The sequence below is a fragment of the Plutella xylostella genome, chromosome 11 (genome assembly GCF_932276165.1).
Source record: "Plutella xylostella chromosome 11, ilPluXylo3.1, whole genome shotgun sequence".
NCBI lineage: Eukaryota > Metazoa > Arthropoda > Insecta > Lepidoptera > Plutellidae > Plutella > Plutella xylostella.
In genome coordinates, this window is record NC_063991.1 from 2,217,673 (window position 1) to 2,230,056 (window position 12,384).

Genomic DNA, 12,384 nt, shown 5'->3' on the forward strand with positions numbered 1-12,384 from the left:
TCCATATCTCATTACTCACTAATGAATTGTATATTTTAAAACATTAGATGGGTTTATTAACACCGCAAGAGCGAAATAACAATACGAGCAAACTTAAAATCTTATAGAATTAAGAAATATTAGAGATTTATTTGAGCTGTCACCGGAACAGATAAGTTTGTGGCACTATACCTGCTTTACGTAATTTTCTGGTAGACAAATCCAGAATTGACTTGCCATATTCCGAAAATCACACAAAAAATGGTAGGTAATTATGTAATATTGTAGTATAGTAGGTATTATGTTTTATGGTTTTAGCGTCAATTCACACGCACCACATCCACACCACGTCGCAGCGACAAAATGTGGTCAAGCTGTGGTTACGTGTGAATTGTGTGACAGCGGCTTTTTGCAGTTGCGTTGTGGCAGCGACAAAATGTCGATGTGGTTGCGTTGTCGCTGTCATTGCGATGTGGTAACCACGTCGTCGTGTGCAGTTAATATGGAAAACAGGTTGCCGCAGTGCCGCCGCCGCGTGGCGGCGTTGCCGTTGCGATGTGGTTGCGTTGTGGTTGCGATGTGGTTGCGATGTGGTCGTATTACACAGGTGGTCGATAACAACGGCAAAATGTGGCACGTGTGAATTGGATTATTCATTGTCAATACAAAATATACGCCCGACCACATCGCGTGGTTGTGGTGTGGTTGTGGCTGTGGTGTGGTTGTGGTACGTCTGAATTGACCCTTAACGACAAAAACTAGCATGTTATTTCCATGTAAGTGATGGGAGATTTTCAACCATAAACAAAAACCGCACTGCATTTTTTTTAGCCGGCATGGATTCCAGTCCTTTCAGCCAATAAAAAAACCCAATGAATGTGAATTCAACCATTATGCAATAACTAGCTGTATATGTAAACTATATTATGTATAATATTAAGTGTTAACTAATTTAAAACAGCTTTGTACCATTTATGACATCTTCCGTTCCCTCAGAAGAATGCAGCTCATAAAAAACGACAGGCCTGATGTCATATATTGGTCGATTTTGGAACTTTTAAACTAAAGAAAATCACACATTAAAATAAACTATAATAATTTCTAGAATATGGCAGTTTTCGAGGACGTATTGTCTGAAAGCTTCAGGTGATCTTGCAGCCTTCGTTGGCGGGCTCGCCGAGGGGGGTGCAGTCTGGTTTCGTAGCCTCGCCTGTCTCTTCCTGAAACATTAAGAAACCTTCGCAAACTTTTTTTCTTTTTTTTATAAGATTTTTATTTCCATAAGCTTAATCTATTACAGTCATGCAACAATCACAAAAACCCGCAGGCACACTTTATATTTATTTAATACAATGACAAAAGAATAAAGAGAGGACCTGGCATAAAAATCGGTACTTAAAAATATATCGTCGTCTCTTTTTAACTTATTGGTGTTATCGTACGTAAAAAAGGACAACAGTAGTTTTGTCTTTGCCTAAAATTACAACATTGCGACCGGTCGCCATGTTGATTGACATCCAAACACGAGGTACTTCATCTGTCAAACAATTTGTTTGTTTACATTTTTCAAGAAAACCGCCGCCATTTTAATTGAAACCAAAGTTTAGGTAAGCGCATTTTTTTCGTGGATATGCCATGTCCTCTCTTTATTCCTTTGTTATTGATTTAATATCATAATAATACCATAAACAACATGTCGCATAAGATCTTAAAATTGGTTTATGCATTTAAAGTACATTGTTATTTTACCCTTAGGGTGTAGTACAATTTTCACACTCCACTAGCAACTGAGCAGTGAGCACATTTGGGTAAAAATGTTAGCCGGTAAAACGATGCTTCAATAATGTAATGCACAATTATACCAGCTGCCCTTACGGTGAAGGAAAACATCGTAAGGAAACTTGCATGATGTCTCTTCTAGATGTGTACCTTACAAATTGTACTCATTCAAAAACAGCGATACGGCTCGCGACCTATCACGTGAGTGCAAATGTACAGCGAAAAGCACCTGCTTTTCGCTTGCGAGTCACCTCTGTCTACTCCTTCGGGGATTAATGTCGTGAGCATTACGTAGTTATGTACCTACACTCACGGGCAATGAAAAGGTTTCACTGAAAAAAACTCTAAATTATTCGTAAACGGAAAAAGCTAGCTTTATGACGCCTTTTGCAACATTGAAGTACATTTAACAAAGCATCAGGATATTTCCAACAAAAGACGGTAATATTTTGTTAAATTTTTTAGCAAATTGTTTGAAAAAATTGGGGTCGTTTGGTGTCGGCATTTTGTGAGTGGAATATTTTAATTGCCTGTGATTGTATCTACTTACAATAATATTCTCCGGTAAGTACGGCACATCCTTCTTCCTGAACCAGCGCGGCAGCTCGAACCGCTTCGGCTTCGGGGAGCCGCTGCTGTTTGATGAGCTCTTGTCTATTTTGTTTATCTGTGGACAACGTGTGTGTGTTTCTAAATAAATTCATCTATAAGTAGTCTTAAAAAAAAAACTACCGGTGAGCCGATCATAATATTCTAAGCGCTGTAAAAGTGATATATTGATGACGTTTGGATACGTATTCGTGAAAAAATATCTAATTCAGTAAAGGATCTTATGAAAAAAAAAACTATTTTTCCGTCTAAGAACAAAAGTTTTTCAGAAAACCCCCTGAGTCATCTCTTTTTTCGACTTTCCTTTTTAAACACCCTGTAGACTATTTTTACTGACAACTTAAAACTTTATAGGTAACTTATACGCGAATTTTAGTCATAAAAATAATAATAAAGCTGATATCACTTACTCCATTCTTATCCTTCACATTATCAGCCCCGCACTGGCAGGATCCCTCCGCCTCCCCTTGTGATCCACACGAGCACGTGTTGGGTGTTAGCGGTTGTTTGTCTGTAAATAAATATTGGGTAAATTACATAGCCAAAAAATCTTTTAAGGAGTTTAACATCTCTAAATTTAAATTTAGTAGCTTCAGAAGGGCTAGCACGGGGCGCATTTAAGACGTGACAAAAGTTTTGCATCGCGCTCACTCAAATCGCGCAGCCTCAAGAGCGAGCACGACGGAGAACTTTATCACGTCTTAATAGCGACCCGTGCTACAGACCCAGAAATACGTATAAAAATTGCTAATAAAGTAAAATACTTCGAATTGAATTTTGCTGCACAGTGAGCTTAGTGTAGGTTTTTCTTAACCGGTCGAGCAGTGAAAATCAACTCAAATTAAGCTAATTAGCTAGGTGGCGACTCTCCCGAGCCAATTAAATTTTGCGTTTACCTACTCATTACAAATCGAACGGAGTAAAAACTCACACTTGTCATGCTAAGCAGCTCTATTCGATGAATAAGGTATTAACTATATATTTTATCAAACAAAAAATAAGATACATTTTAAAATTGAGCACAGTTCTCCGAACTAGATCAAAATCTGTATTTCGGAAGACATTAGGTCAACTTTATAGCGAGTTCACCATAATAATACGCGTGGCTCTCCACGCCGGCACTACAGCAGCTGGGCACGAGGTCCCGCCGCAGGGGCAGCGGGGTCGACAGCGGCGGGGGCGCGGACTGCTGCTTCAGTAGCTTGGATAAACAATGCGAACTAGATGGAGTGTCGGTGCAAAAGAAACGTCTCGCCAAACACCGCACTATCCAAATGAGCTCTTTCGAAGATTTGTGACTTTGATCATTGGTACAATGGTTGTCATTAGGTTGAACTTAAAATGTATACTTATCTAGGTTTGACAGTTGACAAATCTCGGACAGTATTCAGCCTTGTGTGACATACCATCTTGTTTGTAATGTTTATCCAAGGCTGTTTTTACAACATACTATGCAACTTTTGCAACCCTCTTTATAATGAGTTTACCGTTATCTTATGCAACACCCTGTATATTCACCATAGTGGCAAGCGTGGCTCTCCACGCCGGCACTACAGCAGCTGGGCACGAGGTCCCGCCGCAGGGGTAGCGGGGTCGACAGCGGCGGGGGCGGCGCGGACTGCGCTTCAGTAGCTTTGATAATTGGTAGATTGATACCTACAAACAGCGCACTCATCTTACATTTTCATTTTGTACTTCTCCTTGCTAGCTACATCGATGCCTGCAAACAGCGCACAGGTTCCTTATCGTAGTTCTGCTAATGAATGTATTGTATGTTCCGGACGCGCCATAGTGCAAAAACAAATAGCATTACAGTTCTCCCATATTAATAATGCGCATGCAAATCTTCGCAAACTGTCGTATTCCCGGAAACACCCGAATCATTGAATCGTCGAGCCTTAAACAAAGCACTTGCATTTTGATTCTTGTTCGAAAGAAATAGTAGTCAATATCATGTGACACATAATCGAAAACAATTTGGGCGGTCGGTGGCTGTCACCGATCAGTCAAGGGTCTCAAGGTCAAGATCAATATTACTTTTGTGGAATTATAAAGAGCTGCAATTACACATCGTTCTTGTTATTTTTTTCAAATGTGAATTTAATTTCAACTTTAATTATTTTTGACGACGCCATATTATGAGGCACATTTAAGAATAAAATATACGTCACATTGATAGACTTCACTTTGCCAATAAAGCCACACCCAAAAGACTAACCCCCTTATTCATAGAAAAGTTACAATACGTTTTAACTAATAAACTGTTTTGTCCCTCTCTGTCAAAGAACAAATTGTACTTTGTCGGAGAGGGACAAAACAGTTTATTAGTTAAAACGTTCTGTAACTTCTCTATGAATAAGGGGGTATGTTTGTAATTGTAATATTATTGTGAATGATCAGCGCTGTAAATACTTTTGAACTGAGATTTTAATGTAAACATTTTTATTAATGTGAAATAATCAGTGCTGTAAATACTTTTGAACTGAGATTTAAAATTTTTAATGTAAACCTGTGTTTGAAATCCATTTCTCCTTATAATATAAACCTTGTGTTATCCAAACCTTCTTTCATCCATCTTTACATCAGCTTCAGTAAGACACTTGAAAAGTACCTACTGTAACATTTTCGAAGTAAATTTTAATATTATGGAATATTATGAATTATCGAATCAAATTTCGTTACTGATAAATCAATTATCTCTTTTAGCACCAATTACATAATTCTACTAAAATTTCATGAAGAAAATGCACTTAACCACTCTAAATACATAATAGTTTTCTAACGCACGGGAATACGACCGTTGCCGAACAATGACGAAGATTTCTATGTGCATTATCAATTTTGGGGAACTGTACTTAATATAATTTGTGTCTAGCGTTTCATTAATTCCGAAGGTAGATGTATGTCTGCAAACAGCGCACTCGCCTCACCTTGTCGTATTAACATACTGTAGGTAATGTGCGGAATTTATTGTATTATTATGTGTACTTCAAATTAAATTTCAGTACAACTATAAAATTTACCGTAATAGTAAGCGTGGCTCTCAACCCCAGCACTACAACAACTGGGCACGAGGTCCCGCCGCAGGGGCAGCGGGGTCGACAGCGGCGGGGGCGGTAAGGACTGCTGCTTCAGTAGCTTTGATAAATAATGCGAACTAGATGGAGTGTCAGCCCGACAAATAACACTTCACTTTCCAAGTTAGCTCTCTTATTTTGAATTAGATAGGTAAAAAGATTTGTGACTTTACACGAACTAGATGACGTGTCAGTCCCGATCAATAACACCTCACTTTCCAAGTTAGCTTTCTTATTTTGAATTAGACAGGTAAAAAGATTTTTGACTTTATTCATTGGTACGGTTTGACAGTAAATATAATGAGGACAGTATAGCTATTTAGCTTTGTTTTTGTAGGTTACACTATATTACATCTTGTTCGTAATGTTTATGAGAAGCTGTTTTTACAGCAAACTATGCAACTTTTGCAAAACCCTGTATAGTATATTTACCATAGTAGTAAGCGTGGCTCTCCACGCCGGCACTACAGCAGCTGGGCACGAGGTCCCGCCGCAGGGGTAGCGGGGTCGACAGTGGCGGGGTAGGGGTGGACTGCTGCTTCAGTATAGCCTTGATTTGTTCCGCTCGGTCCATGTAGCTGGGGGTGAAGAGGAAAATAGAGGGTATTTTTATATTACATACATAATGTAATCCCCGAAGCTATTTGCTGTACACTTAATATAATTCGAGGACGGCCTGACCGATTTCGAAAATTCTTATATTAATAGCAAACTACGGAAGTTTTGCGTAATTTAGGGTACTTTTCATCCGGGAAATCCCATGAGAACTCTGGAAATTCTAGGTTCTATAGCAAAAAGGTGAAATAGGGAACAAATTCCAGTAAAAACCCCTAAAAAATGCTAGGGCCTTACCACAATAATTTACACAGTATTTAACAGATGTTTAGCGCTGTCACATGCCTAATACAACTGTCAAATTTAATTTAAACACTTGCTAAACAATGTTTAAAGTTTTTTGTCGTAACACAACTAGTTTTTAAGACTCACGTATTTATTTTAGCAGTAAGAGCTTGCTGCGAGTCTGCTGACCGATATCTCGCCACCTCAGCCACTAGCAACTTCAGTCCCTCGCAGTAGTCTTCAAGCGCCGCTCTCAGACAACAAACTACGTAACTCGACAACGGATGGACCGATTTTGGAAATTCTTTTATTGATAGAAAGCCACGGAATTTGCGCGTGACATAGGGTACTTTTTATCCGGGAAATTCTCATGGGAATTCCGGGATTCTATACTGAAGTTATACGTGCCTTATAATGTAGGAATATCCATGGGACACCTGATAATTTTATATTAGTATATTATGTATATCTCTTACGTGTTTATCTTAGCAGTAAGAGCTTGCTGTGAGTCGGCGGAGCGGTACCTCGCCACCTCAGCCACTAGCAACTTCAGCCCCTCGCAGTAGTCTTCAAGCGCCGCGCTCAGACTACGAGCCACGTAGCGAGAGAACGGATCGACCGATTTTGGAAATTCTTTTATTTATAGAAAGCTGCTTTACTACTGTATAAAATAAGGTACTTTTTATCCAGGAAATCCCATGGGATCTCTGGGAATTCTGTGTTCTATAGCTCAAAGCTAGCTTTGTTCGTCAATTGCAAACTTTAAATGCGAAAATCCTCTAAGAACCTCTGTTTTGTAAGACTTACGTGTTTATCTTAGCAGTAAGAGCTTGCTGGGAATCTGCAGAACGATATCTCGCGACCTCAGCCACTAACAACTTCAGTCCTTCACAATAGTCCTCTAGCGCCGCGCTCAGCCGCCCCGCGCCGTCGTGGTCTACTGCGCGACGGATTAACTGGACCGCCTGGGGGTAAGAAGAAAATCATAGGTAATTGCGTGTAAATTTGAAGCTCTTGATACCTGCAAACAGTCCACGCATACTATTATACAAAACAGTTTCGTTTCAGTGTACCTATATGACACTAGTTTTCACCTTATCATAGTTCTCCTTACTAGGTGGATTTATAACAGCTAACTGCGCACTCTTCTTACTTTCACACAATACATTGTAATTTTGGTTTACCTACATCGAACTTTTAGCACAGTATTCGTTTGGTGTATGCTGCTTTTAGTCACCTTATCATAGTCCTCCTTGGTAGGTAGATCGAGTCAACAAACAGCACACTAATCTTACTCTTACACAATACATTTTCTTTTCTATTTTGTGCTCATCTTATAATATTTCTCGTTGTTATCCATGACTACAAAGAGCGCACTCATGTAACATTTTAATTTTATACTTCTCCTTGCTAGTAATAAGTAATAAGGCCGCCATTTGTACCGTCTATGTTGTACATTTCCTTGTGTAATTTATGTTTGTGTATGCAGTAAAGAATTATCTATCTATCTATCTAGCTACCTTGATGTCTGCAAACAGCGCACTCACCTCACCTTTTCGTAGTCCTGCTTGCTAGATAGATCAATCTAACTCAACGTTTTTAACCGACTTCGAAAAAAGGAGGAGGTTCTAATTTCGTCTGTATGTATGTCCATTGATATCTCCTCCATTTATGGACCGATTTCGATAATTCTTTTTTTAATGTATTGGGTTTACGTCTTTGCATTCTAAGCGCTATCAGAGTTTCACATGTCGGTAGATCTATCACTGCAAACAGCGCACTCACCTTCTCATAGTTCTGCTTGCTGGGCATGCGGTCCAAGTCCAAATAGGGGTGTGCGAACAGCTGCTCGTATGTGATGCGTTGTTGTATATGTTTTTTATTTACAAAATTGCGTGTTATTCCGCTCCGGTATAATTTACCATACTTTAGATAGAAAGATAAATTGTGTGTTTAATCATTGATATTGGAGGGACTTTTACGCTTTTTCCCCCATTTCTTCTTCGGTCCTTTGAGCCGGATATTCGCCTTATAAATCGGTTTATTTACATACCTTCTCATAGTTCTCCTTGTCTACGTAGACCTATGTCTACAAACAGCGCGTTTCACTCATTCCGATGGTAAATGTATGTTTGCAAACAGCACACTCACCTTCTCATAGTTCTGCTTGCTGGGCATCCTGTCCAAGTCCAGGTACGGGTGTGCAAACAGTTCCTCATACGTGATGCGTTGTTCCGGCGAGTGTTGCAACAAGCGCGTGAGCAGGTCCCGGCAGCCTGGTGAGATGGAGGCTTTTGGGGGTATCTGGTGAAGGAATAGTTGTAATTAAATCTGTTTTCTTTTAAATCTCCGATACTAAATTGGCACATTCTGAACGGTTCATCAACAGTCGAATGTCTCGCGATTAAGTGACGTATCGTTTTATTGGCGGGAGAATCGACTGTTGATGAACCGTTCAATCTCTCAATTTAGTATCTGAGATTAAGAAACAGACTTTATAGCTAGATTTAAGATAAGATAATTTTGTAAATGTTAAAAAATATACAGAGTGTTACAAAAAGGGTAAGCCTATCATCACGACCCATTACGTCCCCACTGCTGGGGCACGGGTCTCCTTCCAATGAAGGAAGGGTTTAGGCCTAGTCCACCACGCTGGCCAAGTGCGGGTTGGTGGACCCCAACACAAGCAAGCTTGTGCTGAGAGAGTTGTCAGGTAAGTGGGCAACCCGACTGTCAGATGTTTTCAAGCCGCCCGAAGGCCTCTGACTAGGCTTAACGACTGCTGCCGAAGCAGCAACCGGGACCCACGGCTTAACGTGCCGTCCGAAGCACGGAAGCGTCCAGAAAAGCACCACTTGAAATTGGTCACCCATCCAATGGCTGACCGTGTCAGTTGTTGCTTAACCTCAGCGATCAGTTACGATCACTGAGGCCCGCTCGACTACGGACGCTTCAGCCTAGAAGGTGACTTATTCTCAACAACTTTTGTTGTACGACTCCTATAAAATGGTATTTTTTGCATTTGAAATATCTGTGAGTTTTGACTTCACTGGTCACTGGCCACTGACCACTAAATATTGATGCACTTTATCAATGTAACGTGATTTAATTGAAATAAGAAAAAATACGTGTCTGCATTTTTTTTCTTTAGATTACGGACTAAATAGAACGTAGACGTTCATACAATTCAAACTATCCAATAAACATAAGTGTAAGCTTACCTCTATAGGTGCTTTGCTTTTAATCTTCTCCATGAGTTCTTTGAACGTGCCAGAAGAATATGGTGCCTTCCCGAACAGACACTCGTACATTATTACACCTGGAAATAACAATAAATTAACGTTATCGATATAATGTTGTACCCATATAGTGACAGATATTATAGTATACGACAGTACGACGGTACGACAGTATAGACCATACGACAGTACAGTCAAACTATAAAGTCATGACAATAAAGAGTGCGATTTTGCAAAGACTGTATCATTGCCAGTTATTTACTTACATTTTAAAAATAAAATACCGAATGATGATGGCTTTTTAACGGATTTGTGTTCGTACACATAAAATTGTAGCATAAAATGATTTTTTAGAGATCTTTTTGTATATCAGACGCTCGGCCCTACATTAGATATTTGGAAAACGTGACAAAACGCGTTAGATACGGTTTTTGATAGATAAAATTGTTATTTTAGTGCGCTAACACTCTATTTTCCCTCTATCTAGGTTATCTATAATACCTAGGCTCCACAAATCCACAGCGGCATCGTAGGTGGCGCCCTCCGCCAGCATCTCGGGCGCCATGTACAGCGGGGAGCCGCGGATGCCCGCCTGCAGCGTTTCCGATGCCATGTACTGGGCGAAACTGCGGACAGAATTGTAAATGAGTATGTGAATAGCTTTATCTTCGAGCTTTACTTGTAGCTTATGTGTTAACAAAAGGTGTAACCGTCCTAAATACTATCATAAAAAAATTGTTCAGGCTAGGGTATTTTATGTATAAGCTTCTTTTATTATGCATGTAGGACCGTATGGCTCGCTATTTGGTACACATTAGTACTAACATTGACGCGATTCTAAGCTTACTGACACCACACCTTTTTTTAAAATGTAATATTCTTGTAAGATCATATGCTCCAGCGATCGAATACGCGCCGAAAAATACGCTCGTCTGAAAATGACTCTTTCGCTTTTACCTAGCGCGGTATTTATGCACAATCACCCTACAGCACATGACCTGGGGTTATACAGGGTGTTGCAAAAAGGGTATACTAAGCCGAAACCTACATGTGCAGCATGTTATATTTTGCCCTGAAAATGAGATCAGAATGTCAAAATTTGTGAGAAAAATATCATTTTCCATAGAACTTTTTTTTACGATGAATGAATACAGGATGCTCACCCGAAGTCAGCGACCTTCAGCGTGACCCTCCCCGCGCTCCCCTCGTGCAGCAGCAGGTTGTGCGGCTTCAGGTCCATGTGGACCACGTTGTGGGACCTCAGGAACCTCAGCGCGGAGACGAGTTGTTGCAGGAAGTATAGCACCTAGGATGGTGTAGATGGTGTTATGTTTGAAAGAAAGAAAATACGTTTATTTCACACACACACAGAAACAATAGAAAAGTGTAGTGTTTATTTAATAAAACATAAAAAGGATTAGGTAAAGTTTTCTGTAGTCTGATATATGTGTATTGGGTTAGAATAAAGCAGTGTTACATAAATATTTATTAAAATCACCTGTCTTTCTGGTACTCTGCCATATTTGTGTATGTACTTTGATAAGTCTCCTCCACTGCAGTATTCTGTTATAATGTAGATATTCCTGAAAATTCAGTTCAATATATTAGAATTGTATAGCTATTATACATGGGTAGATATCTAGGTATGAAACTAAAGGTTTAGAGAATTCAAAATAAAACTGTATTTTAAAATCAGTTAGATCAAAAATACAAATCAAAAATTGGTCCAGCCATTTGGCAGCTATGTTACCACAGACACATTAAACTTATAATGCTCCTCTTTTCAGGCAGTTTAGACCTTGGGGATATGCACAAAGGTTCCACTCGAGAGAGCCAGGTGCAGGTACTTACACCCCCACAGAGAATAGAATAGAATAGAATAGCTCCTCTTTTACATGAGAGGTTAAAAACAAAATTTTTCCTTATTATTTAAGAAAAGTATAAGAAAAACAGTCTTTCAAACCTGTCATCCCAGCTGAACTCTTTCATCTGCACGATGTGTGGGTGTTGCAGTGTTTTCAGCAGTCGTATCTCCGTGATGAGGTTGTCCACAGCCGATGATGAGTGCTTCAGACGGGACTTGTCCACACATTTTATAGCCACCACTGATCTCGCACCCACCTGTAGATGATATAAGGGTAGGTTTGGTATTACATTAAAGGTATTGCTATAAATTTATAAATTTTGGCTACCATAAAAAAGTAGGACACAAAAAAAAAATGTATTGCCATTTAAAACAAAAAATCTAGACCCTTATTTTTGTTCCGGACCCTCTAATTCTTTTGTCATGCCCCTATAATAACTAGGGGATTGTGTTGTTTACCAAATAGGTCATGTTAAAAAATCCTTTTATCATGATTTTTGTAAGAGAATTTTGATGACATAACTAAACATTTTCTGAATCTTAGTAATCTTATTAAGTCTGTCTTGATACAAGACCTACAGAATAAATAGTTGTTTAATGTTTGTATAGTAATAAAGATATGAAGAACACTTTACTTACCTTTGTGTAGGCTTTATAAACTGTGGAGTAGCTTCCAGAGCCTAGTTTCTCCGTCACAACGTAGCCTTCAATTTTCGGAAAAGGCATATTGAATTAAAATTAGTTTATACAGGTTCCTGCACATTCATTTCTCGATTAATTTAAACAAATTTCCAAATTTCGTACACAAAAAACACAGCTGACTGAAGTTGACACTTTCTTTGTGTAACTATTCTGTGTATCTGACGTTTACTCGACTGCGAACTTGCGAAAGATTTTTTTGTGGCACTCCCACACTAAACCGAATGTTCATCAATGAATGGCTTATGAAAGGCAATCTAATCTGTGTGCAACCAACACAGAACAGAACCAAAAAAAA

The 12,384-nt window shown here is 39.2% G+C and overlaps 1 protein-coding gene across 1 annotated transcript; it reads right to left on the reverse strand.

The window, feature by feature from the left end:
• Positions 1-1,054: 1,054 nt before the first annotated feature.
• LOC105393956 (serine/threonine-protein kinase ULK3) lies at positions 1,055-12,347 on the reverse strand. Its single transcript, XM_048624046.1, has 12 exons — positions 12,027-12,347; positions 11,487-11,644; positions 11,022-11,106; positions 10,687-10,829; positions 10,025-10,149; positions 9,506-9,603; positions 8,436-8,588; positions 7,092-7,249; positions 5,877-6,022; positions 2,778-2,878; positions 2,309-2,425; positions 1,055-1,199 (listed from the first exon to the last, which is right to left on the reverse strand). Exons 1-12 carry the CDS (start codon positions 12,111-12,113, stop codon positions 1,122-1,124), a joined length of 1,449 nt encoding a protein of 482 aa, XP_048480003.1. The 5' UTR covers positions 12,114-12,347; the 3' UTR covers positions 1,055-1,121.
• Positions 12,348-12,384: the final 37 nt, after the last annotated feature.